This window comes from Trachypithecus francoisi, unplaced genomic scaffold, assembly GCF_009764315.1.
Source record: "Trachypithecus francoisi isolate TF-2019V2 unplaced genomic scaffold, Tfra_2.0 Lachesis_group4, whole genome shotgun sequence".
NCBI lineage: Eukaryota > Metazoa > Chordata > Mammalia > Primates > Cercopithecidae > Trachypithecus > Trachypithecus francoisi.
In genome coordinates, this window is record NW_022681469.1 from 139,366,140 (window position 1) to 139,392,296 (window position 26,157).

General features: G+C 49.4%; 1 protein-coding gene and 3 non-coding genes across 9 annotated transcripts; all 4 read right to left on the reverse strand.

Moving 5' to 3' along the window:
- Window positions 1-3,396: 3,396 nt before the first annotated feature.
- On the reverse strand, window positions 3,397-15,257 carry TBRG4 (transforming growth factor beta regulator 4). 6 transcript variants are annotated; one of them, XM_033194102.1, is made up of 12 exons: window positions 14,879-15,000; window positions 13,475-13,639; window positions 12,055-12,515; window positions 8,745-9,068; window positions 7,853-8,024; window positions 7,413-7,570; window positions 6,646-6,756; window positions 5,666-5,810; window positions 5,141-5,386; window positions 4,819-4,930; window positions 4,556-4,670; window positions 3,397-3,723 (listed from the first exon to the last, which is right to left on the reverse strand). In XM_033194102.1, the coding sequence occupies exons 3-12, from the start codon at window positions 12,463-12,465 to the stop codon at window positions 3,622-3,624; spliced, it is 1,896 nt and encodes a 631-aa protein (XP_033049993.1). In that variant the 5' UTR covers window positions 12,466-12,515; window positions 13,475-13,639; window positions 14,879-15,000; the 3' UTR covers window positions 3,397-3,621. The 6 variants fall into 6 exon arrangements, with proteins under 6 accessions (XP_033049993.1, XP_033049995.1, XP_033049997.1 ...); XM_033194104.1 differs by having other exon boundaries at window positions 14,858-14,955; XM_033194106.1 differs by lacking the exon at window positions 13,475-13,639 and adding an exon at window positions 14,544-14,679 and having other exon boundaries at window positions 14,858-14,941.
- LOC117073861 lies at window positions 7,664-7,797 on the reverse strand. Its single transcript, XR_004433411.1, has one exon. It is a non-coding gene; the product is annotated as a small nucleolar RNA SNORA5 (small nucleolar RNA).
- On the reverse strand, window positions 8,211-8,346 carry LOC117073863. Its single transcript, XR_004433413.1, has one exon. It is a non-coding gene; the product is annotated as a small nucleolar RNA SNORA5 (small nucleolar RNA).
- Window positions 9,272-9,405, reverse strand: LOC117073862. The gene has a single exon (XR_004433412.1). It is a non-coding gene; the product is annotated as a small nucleolar RNA SNORA5 (small nucleolar RNA).
- Window positions 15,258-26,157: the final 10,900 nt, after the last annotated feature.

Consider the following 26,157-nt stretch of genomic DNA (forward strand, 5'->3'; position numbering starts at 1 on the left):
GAAATCCAAAGGAATTTAAAAAATGCATAAAGTTTAGCAAGATCAAACAAAATCAATCCCATTTCTATATGCTAACAATCAACGTGTGAATGCCAAAATTAAGCACACTATACCACTTACAATTGCTCCAAAATCATGACTTAGGGGTATGTGTGTGTATACATATATATACACATACATACATACATACACACACATATATATTTTATTTATTTTCTGAGACAGTCTTGCTGTCACCCAGGCTGGAGTGCAGTGGTGCAATCTTGTCTCACTGCAACCTTCACCTCCTGGGTTCAAGTGATTCTCCTGCCTCAGCCTCCTGAGTAGCTGAGATTACAGGTGCCCGCCATCACGCCTGGCTAATTTTTATATTTTTAGTAGAGATGAGGTTTCTCAATGTTGGCCAGGTTGGTCTTGAACTCCTGGCCTCAGGTGATTCACCCACCTCGGCCTCCCTAAGTGCCGGGAGTACAGGCGTGATCCCACCACACCTGGCCGACTTAGGTAATACAAAACAAAAACTACAGGCTGGGTGCGGTGGCTCACGCCTGTATAATCCCAGCACTTGGGGAGGCTGAGGCGAGCAGATCACCTGAGGGCAGGAGTTCGAGACCAGCCTGGCCAATATGGTGAAACCCCATCTCTACTAAAAACACAAAAATTGCCAGGCATGGTGGCAGGTGCCTGTAATCCCAGCTACTCAGGAGGCTGTGGCATGAGAATCACTTGAACCCAGGAGGTGGAGGTTGCAGTAATCCGAGACCGCGCCATTGCACTCCAGCCTGGGCAACAGGAACAAACTCTGTCTCAAAACAAACCAAACAAACAAAAAACCCAAACTACAAAACATTGATAAAAGCAAAGGCCTAAATAAATATTCAGTCATCCCTTGGTATCCATCCACACATGCTCCAGTTCCTAATAGAAAACAGCAGGCATGTCCATATAATCTGCACATCCTCCTGTAAACTTTAAACTGTCTCTGGGCTACTGAAAATACTTAACATGGTATAAAAGCTGTGCTGTTATTTAAATTTGTATTCTTGTATTATTTTTTGCTTTTGCAATCTGGGGTTGGTTGAACCCTTGGATAGAGATGGCTATTGTTTCAACTGGAAGATTCCACACAGTAAAGATGTCATGTCTCCCCAAACTGATCTATAGGTTTAATTCCTATCAAACCCTCAGTAAGACTTTCATGTTTTGTTTTTACATAGACGAGCTTTTTCAAACATTTACATGGATTGGCAAAGGAACTAGAATAGCTAAAACAATTCTTAAAAATAAAGGAGAACTCATCACGCCACCCAATAAGGCAGCCCGCTTTACAGCTACGGTAATCAAGAATGTGATATTTACAGACAGATAACATAGATTAACAGTACAGAACAGAAAATGCAGAAACAGACCCACACAAATACGCCCAACTGACTTTACAAAAATGCGAAAGTCAACAGGAGAGGATGGCCTTTCAACAAATGGTTCTGGAGAAACTGACATCTAGAGGCAAAAACAAACAAAAATATCTCAATGTAAGTCTTACAAAGTCCTCTCAAGACTGATAAAAAAGCAAATGCAAGTACAACACAGGCAAAAGACATGAGAAGACATTTCACCAGAGATGGGAAATAAATGTGTACTTATCAACAACTTATCAGAAAGAGATGAAAAGATGGTAGTTTTTTTAGAGAAACACACACATTCCATCTGACCTGGCAGTTACACTCCTGGGAATGTTTATCCCAGAGAAATGAAAACTTACAGAAAAACCTAGACATAGATTTTCTGGTTACTTTGTCAGTAATATCCCAAACCCGGAAACAACCAGGATGTCTCCCCAGGGTTAAGGGAGCAAATGGTTGTTACAGCCACATTATGGAATAAAGCACAAAACAGATGCAACAGCGAGAAAAAGACATAAACTACTGATACATGCAATTTAAGAATTCAAATTTTCAGAGAATTGTGCCAAGTCAAGAAATACAATTCCAGAAGTCACATCCTGTGATTCCCTGACACTCTTAGAATGACCAAACACTTGCAGTTGCTGGTGGTGAAGGACGAGGTGGTGGTGAGTATAAAGCGCAATGTGAGGGCCCTTAGGAGATGCAAATGCTCTCTGCTTGACCTGTATTCATGTCAGTATTGGGGTGTGACCTTGGATCCTACTCTGCCATTGAGCAAATCACAGATTCTTACAACTGTACAGGAACCTGTGATTATCTCAAAATGAAAGTCAGGGGCTCCAGGGGTGAGCTTTTATTTCCTTGGTTAAATGCACACCAGGCCCTCCTGAACCGGCTCCTTCAGCTCCTTGGTCTCAGCCCTGCAGACTCTGTGCACCCCACTCTAAGAACTAAGTTGATGCCACACCCTGGGCATTTGCCCTGGCTGTCTCCACTTTGAGATGCTCTTCCTTGCTTCAGAAATCATCTCTGGCAGCTCTTTCCCCTCCCACTGTGTGAGGGACCACTCCTGTGGTAACCCTAAAACTTGTGCAAACAAGGACCGTGGTCACCTGTGCCTGATGGTGCCCAGTGAAGCCAGCAGAAACTACCCCAATGCTTGGGTGAGTGGCCAACCATCAGAGCAGTGACTAGACTTGGGTCTTTTTGGGGAAATGGCGTAGGGTGGGGAGCCTGGAGTGCTGGGGGCGGTGGGCCTCTCCACTCTCAGCTCCACCCGACTGTCCCGCTCTCCATTCTGTATGGCTGGAGGCAACCCAGTTCCCCGACTGCTATTTAGTTAGGTTCTGCCAATGGGTGTCTCTGAACAGAGGCTGGAAGGTAGAAAGCTTGTTGCCTCCCAGCATCTGGTAATCCCCGCAGCAGCAGGGAGGTCACCAAGACCCTGTTTGGGCAGCCAGTTCCTAGATGACAGCACAAGGCTCTGGTCAGGGTGGTGAAGACAACGATGGAATCTGGCTCTCAGTTCCATAGTGTCAGCCAAGTGGGATCTTCTCCTCTCCCAGAGCCAGCACCTTCCAAGCGCTCACCCAACCCTCACATCGCACCTGTCACCACATGTTGTCAGGGTGCTTTCACTCAGCCAAGTGTGAGAAAGCCTCCCAGGATGGCTGTGGTTCAGTAGCCACAGCTCCATCAGAACCCCCAGCCATGCACTGAACCTCCAATCAGCTTCCCTGGGAAGCTCCTCTGCCCTGGAGGTTCAGAATTCTAGGACTCCACCTGGTCTTCTGGGGCTGATAGAGACCCCTACGCAAGAGGACGGCACATGTGAATATGCACACATGAAGGGAAGAAGCTGGGACAGACAGGCAGGTGACAACCCAGGTCTGTCCCGAAAGCAGCCCTCTTGGGCTGGGCATGGCAGGGGAGTGCACAGGGCAGATTCTGGAGAACCATGCCCTACTCCCCAAAGCAGACAGACAAGTGCTGAGAGTGCAGAGGGTGACAAAGCCTGGGAAGGCCCCAGGGGTCTAACACCAAAATTAAAGATTTATTACACACAAGAGGATGTTCTGTCCCTCAGAGCAGCTGGCCACCCTCCCCACTCTGGCCAAGGTCCTGCACAGAGGTTTGTCCTCAATGGCGACCCTCCTTGCTGACCCATGGTTAGACCTCCAGCGGAGAGGCATGCGGCCCATGCTGCTGGCACAAGTCACTTGGCCAGCTCCTCAGCCACTGCTTTGCGCATCTTGTCCTTGAGGTAGGCGCCTTTCTGCCATTCAGACTTGAGTTCCAGCCACTCATAGAATGGGACCTAGAAGGAGGCAGGGGAGACAGGTCACATGGGCAAGGGGATCCCTTCCAGCCAGTGGCTCTGCCTGCTTGCCTGCTGTCCTCACATTGACCCCTCACCCAACACCTCTGGTGACCAACAGCTCTGCACACCTGCCCCTTGGCCTCCAAGTCTTCAAGGCAGAGCCCATGAACTGCAGGCGGTGCGGGCAGGGAGAGGTGCTAGCACTGTCAGTGCTGGAGAGGTCTGCAAACTACTTGGAGGCCCAAGAAGGGCTTCTGAACTTTAAAAAGTTAAAAACCTCTCAACAACCCAAAGAAGAAAACAGAACGCTTGTGTGGCTCATGAAGCCACATATTCATTCACTGGCCCTTTCCAGGGAAGGTGGCCCCCTTTGATCTTAGCTAAGGTCTCCCAGGTATGAATCCAGAGTCAGGCCCAGGACCCGCATCTTTCTGCTCCTGCCAGTCCCGCTGGTCCTACTTTTCCTGACAACAGGCTCTGACCAAGGGGGCAGAGCCACTGCACTCAGAGCCCCAACAGCTGTGCAGCCTCCTGGGCTTCGAGCTGCTCATCTGTGAATGGGCCCTATCCTGCCCACCTCTTACAGCTGAATGAACAGGCTTGGTTGCCTTTTTGGGTTCACCCACGGGGTGAGATGCTGGGAAGGTTAGACGGGAGGCTGGAGCACCTAGGATCCACAGTAAACTCCTTCCCTGGGATCCTGGGAGAGGCCTGGGGCCACGGGCAGGGCATGTGTCTATACCTGCTGGCTCAGTTCCACCTGATCCCCTTTCTAGTGGGGGTTGGGGATTCTCCCTGTGCAGTGACCACCTGCCCAAGAGGTACTCACGTCCACTATCAGGAAGCCTGCAGCCAGTATGTGTCGCCGGGCCAGAACAAAGCGACCCAACAAGTCCTTACTTCGGCTGTTGAAGTTGGGGAACTCCCACCGCAGGAAAGCTAGCCTGGAAGGAAGAAGGGGTGGCTGGCAGGCTTCTAGTCTCCCAGCCCCTCAGAGGTGAAAGAGGGAAAGCAAAGAATATGTAGTCCAACATCCATGGTGCCCCCATGGCCTCTACTGGGGCCATGGCCAACAGGTCTCTGGCCACCTACCTCTTAGCCCCTGCAGGTGGTGGCTGGCTCCCAGTTGGCTGGGCAAGATGAGGTGCCTCAAAGTCCCTTACAGGCAGAAACTGGCCGTCACTGTCCAGCAGCACCTCAGCATCTGGGGCAGAAGTGTGGAATAAGAACATCTTGGGGGACATCCCTCAGAAACACCCCCACAGGAAGGATGAACCAAGATGGGATTGTGGGGAGCCCAGGCTGACACCCTACAGCTCCCCAGGTCAGTTCTTACTGCAGAGGGGGTGGGTTAGAAGAGTCCTCTTAGACTCAGGCAGTGCCTGGCCCTGTGCCAACCAGGGGGAGCCCTCACCCAGCACCCAGCCATACTGCGTGGCCACCTCGAAGCTGCCCCTGTCGGCGCTCCCCAGCAGCCCCTTCAGTATCTCCTGCAGCTCCTTTTGCAGGGGGGTCACCTTCCTGTCAAGGGCTGAGGGCCAAGGGGCCACAGCCGAGGCTGGCAGAAGGGGGCCTGAGTACTCGGGGTGCTCCAGCAGGGCAGTGGCGTGGACGTGGAGCAGCTTCTGGAAGGTGTTCTGATCCTTCTGAGACTGGCTCCCTAGGGAACAAGGAGAAAGTAGAGGGAGGTGGGTCTAGGGGCCAGAGATGGGGAGATCCCGGATGAGAGGGCAGTAGCACCCCTACACCCAGTCCCAGCCCAGTTCTCTGGGTCAGGAGGCAGCAGAGTTACAGTCTGCTGGCCACCCACAGGGAGGGGATGGAGAGCAAGGGGGAGTGACAGCCCCGGCCTCCATCTGCCCCAAATTCTCACCTGGCACTAGGCAGACAAGCCCAGGCAGTTCCCCAGTTCCAGCAGTACTAAGGACAAGGGGCTCACCTAGAAATTGGATGTGAAATTCAGGGTGGAGGACGGCTTGCAGCTCTGCTTCCCGTGCCTGCTGCAGCACACACAAGGCCCACACCAGGTCCACCTGCAGGGTTGGCTCCAGGCCTGGCAGCTCTGGCCCTAGTTTCTCATGTACCTGGGGAAGGATAGGGTGTGGCGGAGAAAGCAGGCTCTCCTTAGGGGCTGTAAACAGCCATGGGTGAGTCACAGTCCAAGATATGGTCTTGGCCCAGTTGGGATGAGGCCAGAGGAAGCTACTGGGGAACAAGAGGCAGAACCCTGGACCTTGGTGAGGCCTGGAGCAATCCTGGGCTTGAAGGTACGAGGAATCTTCCTCATGTTCCAACATCACTCTGGACAGCAGGAAGAGTGCTGCTGAATGCTGGCATTTGATTAGGTTTACTACAACCAACCTACTGGCAGGGAACAAAATCCCTTCTCCCATCATGTCTCCAAGTGAGTACCTGGGAAAAGGGAGGAGGAATCTCTGGTCCTCCGAGAGATGAGAACATCCAAGAGGTGAAGTGCTCCCAGCCCCTGGCTGTTCTCAGGACTGTACCAGGCAAACCCCTGATAGAATCCCAGGGAGCCCGGGGTCACATCTGGCCTGCTGGCCTCTGTGGCTGTCCTGAGGTCTTCATAAACAAGGCTCCCCCTCCTAACCTGAGCTGGGGCACATAGCATGAAGGCCCACTGGAGCTTCTGAGCATCAACAGGGCATTAAAAGGAGTACCAGAGGCAGGACCCCCCAGCGCTGCCTGGCAGGGCAGTCAGTGAGACAGCAGGATTTCATGTTTGCTCTCAGTGATCCCTAGGATGCCTGGCTCCAGCCAGCTCCCCCTGCCCTCCCATGCCACACATAGCGGCCCCTCCCCCTCCGCCCAGCGCGAGCTGATCTTGGGAGGACAGTTCATGAACGATTAGCTGCAGGGGAGGATAAAGGTCAAGCAGTGGGAGCCCAGAGGCCGTACCAGGCTGAAGAACTGATCCTCTTGGTGTGGATGGAAGTTCAGACGTGCAAAAGCCAGAAGTATGCTGCATAGGTGAGGCACAGTGATGTCCTGCGCTCTGTTCAGGACGTGCTGGATAGATCAGAAATAGCAGATGGACAGAATAAGCTCTCTGCCCAGCACGTTGTCCTCCTGCCCAGCTCTGAGTCTGAGGGGAGCCTGCGTGGCCAGCAGCAACGGGAGGACCCTCCATCCGGGGCCCATGAGCTGTGCTGGGCACACAGAAGGACTTACACAGGCCTAGATCCTCCTTCGCCTGGCAGCAACTACCCACAGAGGCTGGGGACACTTAGAAACTGCTTCTTTCCGGTAAGGGCTTTAGAAATATTCTCCAACCAGTAAACTTAGTTTAGACTGGTCACACATAAACGCAAATGCAGGTGTCATCTTTCTGTACAGCTCCACTTTGGCGGGGGGGGGGATCAGTGATTCACGAGACAGTTCTGAGTGGATTCTCAGCCTCACCAGCCATGCTGCTACCTGCTACAGCTACCCCAAAACGGATGGAAGCACTTATGGTCAGTGAAAGAACAGAGGAAACAGTTCTCAAACACTTTTTTGAGTACTGAATAGCAGCCCTTTCAAAATCAGCCAAAATGCAAGAAGTATGTATTTGCCTCCACAAGTGGGCATTTGCAGACTGGCTTTGCTTTCCCGACTAAGGCAATGGTTCCCAGCAGATGGCCAGGAAGCCAGCTTCTCTGAGCTGGGGCCAGGCCCTGGCTCACCTGGGCAAAGGCCTCATACAGGGGCAGGTTGAGCCACTTGAGTAAGGCGAAGGACTTGGCACAGCGGGCCACCTCACCAGAAGTCAGGCTGGGCATGAGGGACAGCAGGTCGGCGGCCAGGCGCTGGGACACCTGGGTCTGGTGAAAGCCAAGTTTGCCTTCGGGACAGAGTAGATCACAGGGTTTAGCTGGGGAGGGTCAGCAATCCCACCAGCGGCCCCCCTCCACCTCAGCCTCGAGGTCTTGCTGCTTGATGTCTGTAACCAAATTTATCCCTGAGCCTGGGACCCAGGAACAGGGCCCATGAGTCACAGTGTTTCTGTGGCAGCCTTCTGGGCCAGTGCCTACCATGCATAGGACAGGCACTGAATTTGACATGGCTGCAGGTATCTGCAGGGCAAGAGCTCCCCTCTCTCCACTGTTCTGTCCAAAGGGCTCACCATAGGCGTAGGCCAGGTCCAAGAGCACACTTTTCGTCAGAGAGAACGGCTTCTGCACCAGGTGGTAGGAGATGGCCCGCAGCAAGGGCACGGACCGCCGGCTCTGAGCTGCCAGCGTCACCAGCACCTTCCGCAGCTCATCGGGGCCAAACTGCTCCACCAACTCCAGGCACTGTCAACCACAGCCAGAGGTCAGCTCAATGGCCTGGGGTGGCAGGGACGAGCTGGGGGCAGGGGTCCCATGGTCCCATCCAGTGCAGTCCCTGTGAGACAGCAACTGGGCCTGAGCTGACTAAACACAGGACCACTGTGCAGGGTCTGCCTCCTCATCCACCCCAGGGAACCCCTGGACCTGGAGTAGTGTCCACAGCCAAACTATCCCCAGGTCCCAGGGTAGGCGACCCAGGGCCCATGAGCTGTGGAGCTTGCTGTGGCAGCCACCTGGGCCAGCCCCCGCTATGACAGGAACGGGCGCTGAATTTGACGTGACTGCAGGGCTACAGCTGATAGGGGTTAACACATCTCCAGGAGAGTTCTAGCCAGAAGCCAGGCCTGGGCAGTACCTGTGTTACTTTAGGAGTTGCCTGCCATGCCCCCTTCTCAAGACTGTGCTGTGATGGGGTTTGGGGGAAAGATAAAGGTGCAATCAGGGAAGCACCTGTGTTGGGAAGAGCAAGTGGTGCTTGATGAATGCAGCCACAGGGCAACCATCTGTTGCAGCTCTGAGCCCTCTGGTCCTACCCCATGTGATGTCTGAGGCTCCAGACAGAAGCTCCCGGGGCTCTGATCCCAGTGCACACAATGCACCCCTCTGCAGACAACTGTCACCCAAAGAACAAGTCCAAAGCCCAGGGGAGGCAGGCTGGGTGCCACCTGCTTTCAGGCCCAGTACCTTGTCTTCCAGGCGGTTCATCAGTGGCTCCGAGAGGTGTCCCACCTTCATCATGATGGTCACTAATGTGCGGCCATCTTCAATTTCTGTCCAGCGCCTTTCCAGGTGCATGAGAAGCTCAGTCAGCAGCTCCTGGGAGTGCTGTTCCTGTGAGAGGGTGGCACAGGAGTCTGCCAGGAAGGCCAGGTGCTTGTACTTGAGCTTCCGCATGCGCCAGCGGACCTCCTGCTCCACTGACTGCAGCTCCTTGGAGGTCCTGGGGAGGCCCAGTGCATAGAGGCTCCGCAGCAGCCTCGAGAGGGTACCATGCCAGACTGAGGTTATCTGGGCAGGGAAAGGACACAGGAGAAGTCATGTGGCACTGTCAGTCCTGTGTGTGAGCTGGAGGCCTCCTCTCTGAACCTTGTTTCATGTGCATTTACTACAACTCTTCAGAGAAGACAGTATCAGTTCCTAACTCTGTTGTAACAGGGCCAGGGTGCCTTGCTGCTCCTCACAGCCTTGCTCAACCTCGAGGCCTAGACGCTTGGTGTCTGTAACCAAATTTATCCCTGAGCCTGGGACACAGGAACAGGGCCCATGAGTCACAGTGTTTCTGTGGCAGCCTTCTGGGCCAGTGGCTACCATGGGCAGGGCAGGCACTGAATTTGACATGGCTGCCAAGTACCAGCAGAGCAGGAGCTCCCCTCAGGCACCGGCCAGATCCAAGGGCACACCTCTGAGCCTGATCCTCTAGGCTACAATAAATAGCACATTTCTGCTCAAGGTGGCTGAGGTCATTTGCAATTGCTTGCAAGCAAGAACTCTGAGTGGCAAGAGAAATTCTCCAAGTTTCCCCAATGAAGCTTTGACATAATGTAGTTGATTAGAGAGACACTCTTTTACATGGTCCTGGCTACAGCTCTGGGGGTGGGCATGCAGACTTGAGCTGCAAGCAAAGCTGTCAAGTCAATACAAGAGGTCAGAGAAAAAGTTGGGCCTGATGGATGTGACCTGATGGTAGAGAAGGTGGCACTTAGGCTTACTAAGATCAGTTTTGTTATCATTCATGACTTTTACTTGCAATGACATGGAAAGTTTTAGGTATTAAAAACTTGGGCCAGGCAGATCACCTGAGGTCAGGAATTTGAGACCAGCCTAGTCAACATGGTGAAACCCTGTGCCTACTAAAAATACAAAAATTAGCCAAGTGTGGTGGCACACGCCTGTAGTCCCAGCTACTCAGGATGCTGAGGTGGGAAGATCACTTGAACCTAGAAGATGGAGGCTGCAGTGAGCTGAGACTGTGCCACCGCACTCCAGCCTGGGTGACAGAGTGAGACTCTGTCTCAAACAAAACAAAACAAAAATAAAGAAAACAAAAAACACTGGCTTTTCTCCAGTAAAATAATTTGTTTTTGAGTCAGAGAAGCTCCAATCCCTAAACCGTTCTCTAACAAACCAACCTCACAGTTTCTGGCAATGTGAAGTTTCTTAGGCATGCAACTGCTGCAATAAGCAGGAATCCCTGCAGAGCATTAGGCAGTGAACCACCATCTTTACCCTCCAGGGATGTGGCACCCAAGCACGCCAGACTCTCAACTGCCTGCAAAAGGAGCACCTGGGCACAAAGGTTTGCAGGAAAGCCTTTGACATATGGGTAAAAAGACCCCTGGTATCACTAAGCACCCAAATGCAGAGGCCTCCTGGGGATGACCAAGCTGCTGCTGCTACCAGCAGCAGCTCTGAACAGGTTCTTACTAAATGCCAGGCATCCTTCTCTGTGTGTACCCCTATGAGACACCAACATCCCAGGAGAACCATCAGCCCCGCTGCACAGGTAAACAAAGGTGAACTTATTTCTACATAGTTCTGGATCCAAACCTGCACCACAGCCCACCCTCTCTGCTGGTGCCTGCTGTTTCTGAAGAGGGTAACTGCTATTCAGGTACTGTGTCCACAGGGCCCAGACTGTCAACATGGGTGGCTCTAGAGCCCTTTGGCCCTGACTCCATCCTCGCAGGAGAGCAGATGGTAAAACAAGTGTGGCTCTGTCCTTTCCTGGGCCAAGTCTCTCAACACTGAACCCTCACGTTCAGTCTCTTCACTTATGAATGGGAAGCAGAAACCACACTTTCAAGGAGGTGACCTGGGAACAGAAGCCGCTGTCTGAAGGGCTGGGGAGGAGGGAGAAAGTACTGGAGTAAATTCTAATCTTACAGAAGATCTGGGTGTCGACCTTCTGGTTTCATGGACAGCAGGAAAATCTTTAAAAAGAAAGCTGTTATTACATTACAGATACTTGCCTTATAATTTTGTTACAATGTTCAGTCTTGCATCCTAAGACTTTCTTAAATCACATGTGAGTAAAGAGTCAATAAACAGCAATTAGAATTATAGCCAAATAACAAGGGGGCCTAACTAAGTTCATTTTATGAATTATATCCCCAGCAAGAAATAAATATGTACTGTAACCCCAGTCCACATGACACATGCAAATATATACATAATTAAAACAAAAGTTTCATGAGACATTATTGATTCCCCTTACTATATGTGATGAATTCTGGTATGTTCTATACTACTCTAACTCATTAAGAAACAGCTGGCCACATCCCACTATACTGATGTTATAACCTGCAGCTTGAAAAGCACTCAGTGCAACGCCTTCCTTGGATAGTGCCTTTCTCTTCATTACACCTGACAACTGGAAACATGGTTTCAGTGCCCCAGCACCTCCCTTCCAAACCAGACCAGGGAGTTAGGGCCAGTTTAGCCACAGCAGGAGTCTACTCCTGTTTTCGTACATGGAGCCCCGGGGAAGACTCTCTAAGAAGGGAGTCCCTCACAGTGAGCAGACTGAAACCTGCCCTGCTCAGGGCCACACAAATGGGTCTTGTTGCCTCTCTCCATGGTCATCCTTGGAGGGTCTGAACATGGCTAGATCATGCCCATGTCTGTCTCAAGTTTCAAGGACCTTCCATCAGTTATGCTGCATCTCCTTTGGCTTCAAGAACAGTGCCTTGCCATCAGTCAGACACTGGCAGAGAGCAATACAAGTCAAGACTATACGGTGAGGGAGAAAGCACCCAAAGAACTGAGAACCAGGCTCACTTCCCATGCTTCTATTACTAAGTGTCTCGGCTGTCTGTAAGACGAGCATAGCAATATTTACCTAACAGGGCTCTCGTAAGGATAAACAAAGAGAAAGCACAATAAAGCACCTTGCAGGGCCCCTGTCTATGCTTGGTAAGCACCGGCTGCTGTGGACCCCAGCATTTCTGGTTGTTTTCCTCTTGTCCATGCTCTCAGACAACACTCCAGCACCCACCTGACTGCTGAGCACGCAGAGAAGTTGCTGAAAGCGGGCATCTTGTATAAGCAAGGCTTTGTCTTCTGGCTTCTCAGACAGCAAGTGAGAGAGCCGGATAAGTACTAGGGCCGCATGATTGTTTTCCAAGTGGTGACTGCCACCAAGTAGCTCCAGGAGCTCCTCTGGTCTTGTGGCCTTCTTGATGAGATGGTCCACCTGGTTCTCTACGTAGGGAGTAAACGCTTGTTCCTTCTCCACCAGCTCCACCAAGGAACCTGGGAAGTGGGAAATGGGTGAGGTGGCTGAGGAAGTCAGAGTCTTATGGGCCACCCTGGCAAGTCTCAGTCGGCCAACTGGAGCCATGGCAGGGGCCTGACGAGCAGCTTCTCTCAGGAGGCACGTGCATCGCTTTACCAGGTGAGCTGCCATAATGTCCTGGGTGGCAGAGAGACAAGACTCCTAGCAACTGATTCCAAACCCTGAAGAGAAAAAGGAGAGAGAAGGGGCTACTACAGGGGCAGTTTCTGACTCACAATCTTGACAAATGAAATAGAGTCAAAGCCACCCTATCTGTAAAATCAGACGAAGTCTTTCTTGACAATCCACAGACATGTGATAGTATTTTCTGAAGCAAAAATCTCACAGGATTTTTGTTTCAGTACAGAATGCCATCAAATAGCAAAACTCAGGAGCATTACAGCCTGGGTGGGAAGGCTTTCATCCTGCTTGTAACTTGAAATCACCTAGGATGTGGTTCAACAATTCAGATTCCCAGGTCCTGCCCAAGGTCTCCTAAATGATGGCATCTCTGCAGACAGGACCCAGACAGCATTTTTTTAAACTTTATTTCAAGGGTAACCAGGATTAAGAATTACGGACTTGGCCAGGCATGGTGGCTCATGCCTGTAATCCCAGCACTTTGGGAGGCCTAGGTGGGTGGATCACTTGAGGTCAGGAGTTTGAGACCAGCCTGGCCAACATGGTGAAACTCCACCTCTACTAAAAATACAAAAATTAGCTGGGCATCATGGTGCATGCCTGTAATCCCAGCTACCTGGGAGGCTAAGGCACGAGTACTGCTTGAACCTCAGAGATGAAGGGTGCAGTGAGCTGATATTGCACCACTGCACTCCAGCCTGGGTGACACAGTGAGACTCTATCTCAAAAAAAAAAAAAAAAAAAGAATTCACATTCCCAAAGCCTCTGTGGATATATTTTAACACTGCAGACATAGGTGTGAGCCTCTCGAAACCAAGGTAGATTACATCACTAGCCTACTAAAACCCCCCCCACCAAATTTCTAACAGCAAAAACTCTGAAGGAATAATAAGAAGCACTTCATAACATGGCCCAGAATGATTTTCTCAGTCTTAGCCCTTTTTCTGCCTCCCAACAACACAAGGCCCCATTTTAAACAGGCCTTGCACTTCCACCTCACCTTACAGGGCTTGTTATCCGGGTCTCCTCCTCCCCCAATCAGGCCCTTTAAAACACATCTCATCCTTCCAAGGCCAAACTCAATGTTGCCATCTCCAGCAATGTGTTACATATCGCCGTCATGTTGCTTTTAACAATTCTATCGGCCGGGCGCGGTGGCTCACGCCTGTAATCACTAATCACAGCACTCTGGGAGGCCGAGGCGGGCGGATCACGAGGTCAGGAGATCGAGATCATCCTGGCTAACACGGTGAAACCCCGTCTCTACTAGAAATGCAAAAAAATTAGCCGGGCATGGTGGCGGGCACCTGTAGTCCCAGCTACCCGAGAGGCTGAGGCAGGAGAATGGCTTGAACCCAGAAAGCAGAGCTTACAGTGAGCCGAGATCGCGCCACTGTACTCCAGACTGGGCGACAGAGCGAGACTCAGTCTCAAAAAAAAAAAAAAAAAAAAAAAAAAAATCTATTAGCTATTCTAGCTCCCTACGGCGATTAAATGACCCAGGGAAGACACGTGACAAGGGCAAGCTAAAACGTTCACCTGGCCTCATTTCCGCCAAAGCAGAATGCACGTTTGAACTTTCACCACTTCCTGGAACTTGGTATATGGCCAGCACATTTTATTTTTATATGAGGGAATTACTGCAGCTGTAAAAAGCTTAGTCTAACTCCACTTAAAGAAGAAAAAAAAAAATCTCAGAGAGTCGGAGTATTTGCCCATACGCAACATCTACCGCTTCCTGAGCCTAAGTACAGTGGAGAAATCTTTCCGACTTACTCTATTTTTTAAGACGGAGTCTCGCTCTGTCGCCCAGGCTGGAGTGCAATGGTGCGACCTCGGCTCACTACAACCTCCACCTCCCGGATTCAAGCGATTCTCCTGCCTCAGCCTCCCAAGTAGCTGGGATTACAGGCCTGCGCCACCACACCTGGCTAATTTCTGTATTTTCAGTAGAAACGGGGTTTCATCATGACCTCAAGTGATCCACTGCGCCCAGCCTCCTTTCCGATTTTTTAAGATCCCTAAAAGCAGTTTAGGGGAGTAAACGGAAGCCCAGGAACCGGACTTAGGTTTAGGCAAATAGCAATCCAAAACTTTAGTTCTAAAATGCAGAGAGAAAACAACTTGCACTAAGTCACGAAAACGGGCTCGCTGGGGTCATGGACGGCCAACAGGGGCGGCGTCTTTCAGGCCCAGCCGCGCGGGCTAGATAAGACAGGAAGCGTGCGCACTGGCAAGCCAGCACGGAACGAGCGAACGGCCAGGCACACCGCGTCCCAGCCTGCTCCCCAGGTTCACCGCATCCCAAGACCCCTGACACCTTCCCAGCCACGCCTCGAAACCCACGCCCAGCCGCCCCTTATCCCCGTGCCACAAGACCTACGCCGCGAGAACCACCGCTGACCTCCATCCGCCGCCCTAACTGTCCCCGGAACCATGAGGTGCGCGGCGCGCTTTCTACGTCACTCGGAGCGCCGGCGGAAACGAGGTGAGCCTCGCACTGCCTGTCCGGAAGCCACGTCTCCAGCTTCCGGCCACCCCTTTTCGGCGGGTACCGTCCTTGCTGAGGGGTGAAGTGGAACGTTAGGTGATGGGAAACTTAGAAAAGATAAAGAACCTAGGAAGAAAGGCTGCGGTTGCCCCCCGACCAGTACCTAGTCCTCATACGGAGTGCGGGAGATGACCCTTTGTTGTCCATGCTGTCCCCCTGTCCTTCCCGGCTTGCGTAGGCGTAGGAGAGCTCCTAGGGCGGTGAAAGACTGGGCTGGCGGAGTGGGATAGGCAATGCTGAGGCGTGTGGGAGTTGGGAGGGCGAGTGAGTGGAGACTGGGGAACTCCAGAGCGCCCACTTGCAGCTGCACTTGAAGCTCTTCTTGAGTAAATGCAGGCAGTTTATTTAGACCTAGCAATTTTTTTTTTTTTTACGTCTAGAATTCTGGATTTTTATGTGCAATTTTCCTGATTTTTAAATAGTGGTGTTTAATTACAAAATAAAGTGCGGGATAGCCCAAACAAAATGTATCCGAGGTCTGTATATGGTGTTGATTAATTTGCCTTCCTGCACAGCCTTTTATTTTCTGTGGAGTTAATTACTTTGGCTGGGCACGGTGGCTCATGCCTGTATTCCCAGGCCTCCATGGGTGGATCACTTTAGGTCAGGAGAGCAGTCTGGCCAACATGGCGAAACCCCGTCTCTACTAAAAATACAAAAAAATTAGCCGGGAGTGGTGGTGTGCGCCTGTAGTCCCAGGCTACTAGGGAGGCTGAGGCATGAGAATCGCTTGAATCCGGGAGGTGGAGGTTGCAGTGAGCAGAGATCTTGCCACTGCACTCCGGCCTGGTTGACAGAGCAAGACCCTGTCTCCAAAAACAAAAAGCATAAAATAAAAATAAATTATTACTTTGGTTTGTGTTTGTAAACTAAAAATAAAATTGTAAGCCCCCCCAACCACTGAACGGACCTCTTCTTGGCCAAGGAGACCCCAGAGAAACCTTAAAAACTGAGTTCCCAGCCATTCTGGAAAGAGAGGTTGAACACCTCTGGTTATAGCCCCTTTTGGCATTTAGACAACTGACCAACATTAATGTTAAAGTAGAGATCATAAGACTAACAGACGGTGGTAGTAAGATACCAAATTATAAACAAGACCTACGGCCATGCAAGGCAAGGGTTAAGTCAAGCTTGCAGACCATCAATCTTGCTGAAGAGGTCTTTTTTGACCCAGTGTATTGTGGCTGATTCTGGCATCCTATCTTAAACATTCTTTTCTGCTGACTCCAAGTTTTACGCAGAGCCTCACTCTTTTAACCAATTGTAAATTAAAGAATCTCTTAGTCAAGCTGCCTGAGGTGGGAGGATCACTTGAGGCCAGGAGTTAAAGACTAGCCTGGGCAACATAGGGAGACCCTATCTATCCCTACCAAAAGATCTATCTATCTTATCTGTCATATTTTGTGTATATATCTATGTATTTGAGTCCACCTATAACTTGTCTATCTTATCTATCATCTAACGTGTATATATCTATGTATTTGAGTCCACCTATAACTTGTAAACCCCCCACACCAAGACATCCTGCCTTTTGGAGCCAAACCAGTGTATACCTTCCACACACTGATTTATGTCTTTGCCTGTAACCCCTGGCTCCCTGAAAACCTAACTATACATATAAATATAGTTATAAATATAAATATAGTTATAAAACCAAACTATAATCTGACTGCCTTGGGACCACTTAAGGCTTTTTGGGTTTGTATTTTCCTGGGGCTGTGGTCACTCATTGGCTCTGAATAAACCTCTTTAAGAAATTTACCGAGTTTGATTTTTCTGTTAACAGTTAATTAAGATTCCATGTATTTATCACAAATTCTACTCCAAATCCTTCACAAGTTTTCTGTCAAAAGACAATATTACAACAGATTTATAGATCTGTTAAAAGAAAAACTTTAGACAAATTAGTGGAGTTTTGTTGAGGAAGGAGCCTTGAAAACATGCTAAGGGAAAGAAGCTAGACACATGAGGCCACATATTGTATAGTTCCATTTATATTTGAAATGTCCAGAATAGGTGAATTGATGAGTCACCTATGTGATCTTGAGATGGGGAGAATAGGGAGTGAGGTTTGAGGTTTCTTCTTGGGATGGTAAAAAGTGTCCTGGAATTAGATAATAGGGATGGTTGCACAACGCTGAATATACTAAAAGCCACCTGTGACATAAGAAATATATATGTGGTCTCTGCATAGAGCTTCTAAAACCCTTGTAACTTTTTTTTTTAGGTTTTCATTAAGGCATTTTATAAAGAACGTCATTTGTTTTCATAAAATGCTACATATACATTATATATAGTGTATAAATTTATATATGCTAAAGTTACAAAGCAGAATTACAAAAAGAAACCCGTGAACCCATTACTCCACTTAAGAAATAGAATATTACCAAGTTGCAATTTTCTGAGAGTTTCCTCTTCTTTCTTATGCCTCCACCCCAGCGAATTGCTATCCTGATGTTTTTCATTTGTTTTTTAATTTAATGTAAAGTTCCAGGATACATGTGCAGGACGTGCAGGTTTGTTACATAGGTAAATGTGTGCTGTGGTGGTTTGCTGCACCTATCAACTCATCACCTAGGTATTAAGACCTGCATGCATTGGTTATTTATCCTGATGCTCTCCCTTCTCCCCGCACCGTGGACAGGACCCAGTGTGTGTTGTACCCCTCCCTGTGTCCATGTGTTCTCATTGTTCAGCTCCCACTTATAAGTGTGAACACGCAGTGTTTGGTTTTCTGTTCTTGTGTTAGTTTGCTGAGGATAATGGCTTCCAGCTCCATCCATGTTCCTGCGAAGGACATGATCTCGTTCTTTTTTATGGCTGCATAGTAGTCCATGGTGTATATGTACCACATTTTCTTTATCCAGGCTATCATTAATGGGCATTTGTAAAACCCTTGTAACTTCTTTTTTTTTTTTTTTTTTTTTTTTTTGTTGAGACGGAGTCTCGCTCTGTCACCCAGGCTGGAGTGCAGTGGCCGGATCTCAGCTCACTGCAAGCTCCGCCTCCCGGGTTTACGCCATTCTCTCGCCTCAGCCTCCCAAGTAGCTGGGACTACAGGCGCCCGCCATCTCGCCCGGCTAATTTTTTGTATTTTTTTTTTTAGTAGAGACGGGGTTTCACCGTGTTAGCCAGGATGGTCTCGATCTCCTGACCTCGTGATCCGCCCGTCTCGGCCTCCCAAAGTGCTGGGATTACAGGCTTGAGCCACCGCGCCCGGCCAACCCTTGTAACTTCTTGAATGATAGTGACATCTTTTGTTATTCATCATAAGCCCCTTTTAACCATACCTGAGTTTATGCCACTAATGACGTGGCTTTTGGAAGATGGTAGCTGATTGTCAGAGAAACCAACCATGTGATTAGAGGGCTGAAACTTTTAGCCCCACCTCTCACCCTCTAGAGAGAGGAGAGAGGCTGGAGATTGATTTGATTACAGTTGATCTAAAAGAAGAAACTGAGGCAAAGTTAATGAAAGTGGAGAGTTTACATTTGAACCAAAATGAAGACAGCTGCCCAGAAGACTCACACACAAGTAACCTTGGATATGAGCTTCATTCAGCCTTTGTTACAAGCAGGTTTTTAAAGGCAAAAAAGGGGACTAGGCATGGGGCCGATAAAAAGTTGTTTGTCAGGAATCCTCATTGGTTTACAGAAATAACATTGATTAGTGATGTCTATACGTTGTTGAATGATAGGGTATGAGTTATGTTGTGCAGCATGCAGTATTGTTAGGTTAATTTATAGCTACTTGGGCAGTCAGTCTAGAGTCCACATAGTAAGCAGCTTCAAGATGATGATTTAGCAAGAGGGAGGAAGTGGGATATGACTGCTGTCTCTTTCTCATGCCTTTTTTGGGCCCGATAATTTAGAGGAAGCTCGTATTCCTCATATAAAAACACTTCTTTTGATTGTCATTACTAATAACCAATGATTTTATAAATTATACCTAGGTAATGAAACTTCATAAAAACTTAAACAGTGGGGTTCAGAGAGCTTCCAAGTTGGTGAATGCATCCACATGCTGGGAAGGTGTCACCTCCCAAACTCCATGGGCACAGAAACTCTGAGGCTTGAGATTCTTCCAGAAGTGTTGTGATTAGAGGAACAGTTTCCTTTGGGACCTGGCCCTAAGACTCTGTTTATTTATTTATTTATTATTTTTATTTTTATTTGGAGATGGAGTCTGGCTCTGTCACCCAGGCTGGAGTGCAGTGGTGCGATCTCAGCTCACTGCAAGCTCTGCCTCCTGGGTTCACGCCATTCTCTTGCCTGAGCCTCCCAAGTAGCTGGCACTACAGGTGCATGCCGCCATGCCCAGTAATTTTTTGTATTTTTAGGAGAGATGGGGTTTCACTGTGTTCGCCAGGATGGTCTCGATCTCCTGACCTCGTGATCCGCCTCCCTTGGCCTCCGAAAGTGCTGGGATTACAGGCGTGAGCCACCGTGCCGGGCCCCTAAGACCCTTTTAATCTAGATGTTCATCTAAATCCTTTAAAATATACTTTGTAATTAACTGGTAAACATAGATGCTATGATCTGATTTTGTCCCTCCAAAATTTGCATGTTCAAATCTAATCCCCAAAGTGTTGATATTAAGAGGTGGGGCCTTTGGGAGGTAATTAGGTCATGAGGATGGAGCCCTGGTGAATGGAATTAGTGCCCTTATAGAAGAGGCCTGAGGAAGCATGGTTGTCCCTTTCTCCTTCTGCCTCGTGAGAACACAGTAAGAAGTTACCTTCTATGAAGGAGAGAGCCCTTACGAGACACTGAAGCTGCTGGTGTCTTGATCTTGGACTTCCCAATCTCCAGAACTGTGAACAATATATTTCTATGGTTTATAAATTACTCAGTCTATGGTATTTTGTTCCAGCAGCCCAGATGGAATAAGGCCATAAAGTGTTTCTCTGACTTCTGTGAGCTGTTATAGCAAATTACTAAACCTGAAGAGGAGGTCATGGGAACCCTTGCTTTGCAGCCAAGTCAAACAGAAGTGTGGATAGTGTGGGACCCACTACTTGTGACTGGTACCTGAAGTGAGTGTAGTCTTGTGTGACTGAGCCCTTAATCTGTGAGGTCTATGCTAACTCTAAGTAGTTAGTGTCTGTTGTGGTTTGAATACTTGACCCCTCCAAAACACATGTTGAAACTTATCCACTTGCCATCCTGGTTTTAGCATAGAAAGTCTCATGTCCTGGGAAGCTCCCTGACCCTTCCCTGCCCCAAGTCCCAGGCAAATTGGAATGCTTGACCACCCTGTTTCTGTCCTCTCCTGTCTATTCATCTTCCCTCCAGTTGGAATCAAACCACAGTTGCTGTGAGCTCTGCAGTGCAGAAGCTGATACAGCACCTGAGGCTGGCTTCTGACTGGCATCTGGGAACTTGACTGACAAACAATTTCTTGTACAGATAATAACTTCATATAAAAGGTAGGGATCCTCCCTGCACTTAAACTGTTTGTGCAACAACATGGCTCATGCTAAGCACCTGCCTTTCTTCTGGGAGTTTGGAATTTTGGTGTGTGCCAGGCAGAGACCAGCCCCTGATAAGAACCCTGGGCACCAAGTCTCTATGAGCTTCCCTGGTAGATAGCATTCTACACGTGTCATCACAACTCATTGTTGAGGGAATCCAGTGACTTCTGCTTGTCTCTGCTGGGAGAGGACTCTTGGAAGCTCATACCTGGTTTCTTCCAACTTCACCTCATGTGCCTTTTCCCTTTGCAGATTTTTCTCTGTATCCTTTTTTTATAATAAGTCTCAGCCATGGGTATGACTACGTACTGAGTCCTGTGAGTTCCTCTAGAGAGTCACAGAAACTTGGGGTGGTCTTGGGGACCTGTGACAAACCTGTTGAGGGACTTTCTCAGAGAAGGGCCCTTCTTCAGGGCCTAACAGAATTGATGTCTCTTCAGATTTCTGAATAAGAGGAGGAATCAGACCCAAAGGCTAGTCTAAAGTCAGCTTGGCTCCCTGCTCTGGCAGTACACAACCTGCCCTACCCTGCTATCTATGTGGCAAACTGAGGCCCAGGGAGGGCAGGACATGCCCAAGGACACATGGAGTGAATGTCCAGGTCTTCTGCAACCAGCCCCAGGCCTCCCCCTGCTTCTGTGCCTGCCAGGGGCTCTGTCCCAGTTAGACTCAGAGTGGTGGGTCTTTTGCACCCCCAGCAGGAAACCCTCAGCAGGGCCAACAGTCCTGACCTCTGCCAGCCCTTCCGGCAATCCACAGAACATCTCATCCATCCTTCCTTCTCATCCACCAAGAAGGCCACAGCACCCTCCTCATGCAGTGTGGTGAAAGGTGTCGTACAGTGTGCAGAGTGAATCGTGATAGCCCCAGCCCAGTGGACCCAGCCCTGTCCTACACCAGTGGGGCCCAGCTCATAGCCGTTCCTGGCTTTCAGTCAACCTGGGCTCCTGCTCTGGACATCGACATTGAGTACCTGTGCTAACAAATGTGCAGGTGAGAAGGCCTCTGGGGGTCAGGGTGATGGAGCTGGGAAGGGGCCAAGGTGGTCCCCCTTATCAGGATCCTGGAAGTTCTGGTGGCAGCTGCCATGAGAATACAGTGGGAGATGGAGGAGTGGCCCCATGGATCTCTCTGACATGGATGCTCAGCCTCTAAAAGGGGCTGTTTTACTAGCTTGTAAAATCTACCCAAGTAGGGTACAGATTGGGCTGTCTAGGGGTAAAAAAACATTAAAACTTAAAGCAGTGTTTTATATAGAAAAATATGAAAGGGAATTTTTTTTTTTTTTTGAGAGTCTCACTCTGTCGCCCAGGCTGGAATGCAGTGGTGCGATCTCAGCTCACTGCAACTTCCGCCTCCCAGGTTCAAACGATTCTCCTGCCTCAGCCTCCCAAGTAGCTGGTATTACAGGTGCGTGCCACCATGCCCGGCTAATTTTTTGTAGTTTTAGTAGAGACAAGGTTTCACCATGTTGGCCATGCTGGTCTCAAACTCCTGACCTCAGGTGATCCACCTGCTTCAGCCTCCCAATTTGTTGGGATTATAGGCGTGAGCCACCATGCCCGGCCGGGACTATTTTAAAATATCATGTGTTAATAGCAAATTTGAGGTTCATGAAGGCTGATAGATCAGGAGATGATTGCCATCGAGAAGCTAGTTTATTACTCTCAGTTCTGGAGAGAAGTGCACATGTCAGACCACAGGGGCCACACAGGAAAACACTGGGGTTGGCCCTGAGGCAGAAGAATGGGGCAGGGAGTGGTGGGCAAGAGTTTTTACTGTGGTTTCTGTGGGAAAGGACAGGTAAGGCAGGGCGAGCAGGTTTAGGATTGGGTGGTTTGAATAATTTCAGGGCCTGGGGCAGGAGGGCTGTCCCTTATTGTCTGATACCTGGCCCTAGAGTGATTAGGACAAGTCCATAGTGGCCAGAGTGTGACAGCCGCATAGAGGAGGTGGTTGAGGGTGTGAGCATTGGATTGGTTGGTTTGTATTTGAAAAGTGCCCCCTGCCCAGGAAGAGGACTCTTCCTGAGCGGTGAGGGACTGATGAGGGAGGCAGAAGGCCAAGGCAAGGTGACTCAGGCCCATCATCAGGGTGCAGAACCAAGTATGTCCAGCATATACATAAGAGGCAAGTGTTAAAGCATTGTTTGCAGAAGGTGGAAACATAGTCAATACAGGGACCGGGGCAGGGCGGGACTTCTCTGTAGGGGAGGAGCCCCCAGCATCAGGAGAAGGATATGTCTCCTGCAGCCTCACTCTGAGCTGCAGGCTAGACAAGGCTGGGTGGTTCCAGCTGCCCAGGCTGGCCTTAGAGCCCCAGCATGAGCAGCAGTGCATGGAGGTAGTGCAGTTCTATTTCAGCCCTGCCTCTCCCCAGCACCTGATCAGCATGGGAGGCTGAGGGCTGGGCCTTGGTGGGCAGGGACAGACAGGCAGATGGGGAAAGGGTATGCCCACTGGCCTGCAGGACCTCCTGGTAGCTCCTCCTTGAGATGGGGAGGGGCAGGCCTGGTGCAACAGCATGCAGGGGCCCTGGCCTGGGAGAGCAGACTACTGGCTTCCTGCCAACACAGTGCATTGTTGACAGGGCCTCCACAGGACCTGTTGACCCACCTTACCCACACCTGTGTCTCAGGCTGCCGGGCCAGGTGCCACAAGGTGACCATGTTACCTGCTGGTCCTCCTTCCACATAGACCTGGCCTTCTTGTGGGGCCCCCTCAGCCCACCTGAGCCCTTCCTCTGATGAGAAGGTCCCTTCTGTGCTGCATTTCCACCTTGTGCTTTACTAAATCCAGGGCCTGCCCCTCTCCTACCAATCCTGGACCCCAAATACTCTCTGGCCTGGAGGGCCAGCCCACAGGCCCTTTCTGTTTCCTCTCTCTCTCTTTTTTTAGAGAATGTGATAAATTTTTTGAAAAACTAAGAGCATAGTATAGTGACTATCCATAAACCCATCACCTAGATTCAGCAAGAATTTGGCCACTCTTCCATCTTCCTTTTTATCCCCTCCCCTGCCTCACCCCTGCTTGTTCTCACTGTACATATGTTAAGGGAGGAGACCACCCCTCATATTGTCTTATGCCCAATTTCTGCCTCCAAAGAAAGAAGAAGTAAAAACTAAAAGGCAGAAATGAAATCCACAGGCAGACAGCCCAGTGCCGCACCCTGGGCCTGGTTAAAGATCCACCCCTGACCTAACCAGTTATGTTATCTATAGATTCCAGACATTGTATGGAAAAGCGTTGTAAAAATCCCTGTCCTACTCTGTTCTGTTCTGATTGCTGGTGCATGCAGCCCCCAGTCATGTACCCCCTGCTTGCTCAATCAATTGTGACCCTCTCATGTGGACCCCCTTAGAGTTGTGAGCCCTTAAAAGGGACAGGAATTGCTCACTCAGAGAGATCGGTTATTGGAGACGTGAGTCTTGCCGAAGCTTCTGGCCGAACAATGCCCTTCATTCTTTAACTCCGTGTCTGAAGGGTTTTATCTGCAACTTGTCCTGCTACAATGTGTGTATGTATTTGTGTGTATGTGTGCATGCAAGTATATATGTGTGTTGTGCACATATGTATATGTATTATACATGTGTGTACATGTGTGGGTATATGTGTGTATGTGTATATATGTGCATGTATGTGTGTGTGTATGTATATCACAGTCTGCTCAGGCTGCTATGACAGCATATTATAGACTGCATGGCTTAAATGATAGAAATTTATTTCTTACATTCCTAGAAGCTGAAAATCCAAGATCAAGATGGCAGTAGATATGGTGTCTGGTAGGAGCTGTCTGGGCTGTCTTCCTGGTGTGCATTGGCCATCTTCTTACTGTATTCTCGCCAAGAGTGGAGAGAGAACTCTCTGTGGTCCCTTTCCAGTCATGAGGGCTCCACTCTCCTGATCTAATTATCCCCCAAGGGTTCCACCTCTGAATGTTATACCTTCTCCTCAGGGGTGACATCTTCACCTTAGTGGTGAAGATTTCAACATATGAATTTTGGAAGAGGAAGGACAAACATTCAGACCATGCAATGTAAGTGTTTATATTTGTGTATAAACGTATGAATATAGGCATGCATATGTGTGTGTGTGTATGTACGGTATATATACAATTCAAAAGTTTTCTTGCTTTGTTTGCTTGCTGAATCCTTTGAAAGTGAGCTGTAGGCTGGCTGGGCACAGTGGCTCATGCCTGTAATCCCAGCACTTTGGGAGGCTGAGGCAGGTGGATCACATGGTTAGAAGATTGAGACCATCCTGGCTAACATGGTGAAACCCCGTCTCTACTAAAATTATACACACACACACACCACACACACACACACACAATTAGCTGGGCATGGTGGTGCATGCCTGTAGTCCCAGCTACTCAGGAGGCTGAGGCAGGAGAATCACTTGAACCCAAGAGGCAGTGGTTGCAGTGAGCTGAGATCGTGCCACTGTGCTGCAGCCTGGGCAACAGAGGGAGAAAAAAGAAAAAAGAAAAAAAAAAGAAAGTGAACTGTAGGCATCACAAACTTCTCCCTTAAGCACTTTAGCAGCAAACATTGTCCATGTGACTCTGATATAATTATCCTACTAAGGAAGTTAACACTGATCCAATAAGGCCATCTAATTCAGGTCTATATTCGAATGTCCCCAGTTGACCTTTGTCTCCTTGATCTCGGTGACTCTTCCTTCTTTTTGTCTAACATCACGTGTTTTTTGTTGTTGTTGTTGTTATTTGTTTGTTTGTTTCTGAGACAGGGTCTCGCTTGGTAGCCCAGGCTGAGTGCAGCGGTGCAAACACAGCTCACCGCAGCCTTGACCTCCTGGACTCAAGTTATCCTCCCACTTCAGCCCCCTCAGGTAGCTGGGTCCACAGGCATGCACCACCACACCTGGCTAATTTTTTTTTTTTTTTTTTTTGTATTTTTTTTTAGTAGAGACGGGGTTTCACCGTGTTAGCCAGGATGGTCTCGATCTCCTGACTTCGTGATCCGCCCGTCTCGGCCTCCCAAAGTGCTGGGATTACAGGCTTGAGCCACCGCGCCCGGCCGACCTGGCTAATTTTAATATTTTTGATAGAGATGGGTTTTGCCATGTTGCCAAGGCTGGTCTCAAACTCCTGAGCTCAAGGCCTGCCTCAGCCTCCCAAAGTGCTAGGATTACAGGTGTGAGCCACCGTGTCTGGCCTATTTTTAATTTTTTTCACATGTAAGCCTTCCTGCACTACCTTTCTTCCATGTCTTAATATCACTCTCAACTCCAGGGTTTTTAGAAATTCAGCGTGCTGTACTCTGTCCTCGTCATACCCTCACGGCGCTCATGTGTGGCAGGCTCCCGTGTCCCTCCAGCAGATTATCATTGGTCAGGCGGATGCCGGCACTCCCCTTGTGCCTTCTTGGCCCATCTATTTCTCCAAGGAATCCTGCTGCCTTTCAGTGGAGGATTGTTCGCGAACAAAATCCAGGCACTAGTTGAACCCCTTTATGTGAGGGATGGTTCATCCCATCTCCCAAGCCCCTGACACGTCATGTGAACTCAAAGATGTAATGAGTTATTGAGTGAACACAGAGAGAAAATGATAGAGACAGCAAAGCTGAAGATGATGCAGAGGCCTAGCATCTCAAACAGTCCTTGCACTCCTAGTCCCTGGTCCCTGAGATAGCCGCTGG

What these genes read in the sequence shown, in the direction of transcription:
- TBRG4 (XM_033194105.1), bottom strand. Translation starts at nt 12,465, where the DNA reads ATGGCAGCTCACCTGGTAAAGCGATGCACGTGCCTCCTGAGAGAAGCT. An exon ending in AGGATCAGTTCTTCAGCCTG is followed by an intron (nt 5,811 to 6,645) that starts GTACGGCCTCTG and finishes ATCCTTCCCCAG; the next exon opens with GTACATGAGAAACTAGGGCC. An exon ending in ATTTCACATCCAATTTCTAG is followed by an intron (nt 5,387 to 5,665) that starts GTGAGCCCCTTG and finishes CTTGTTCCCTAG; the next exon opens with GGAGCCAGTCTCAGAAGGAT.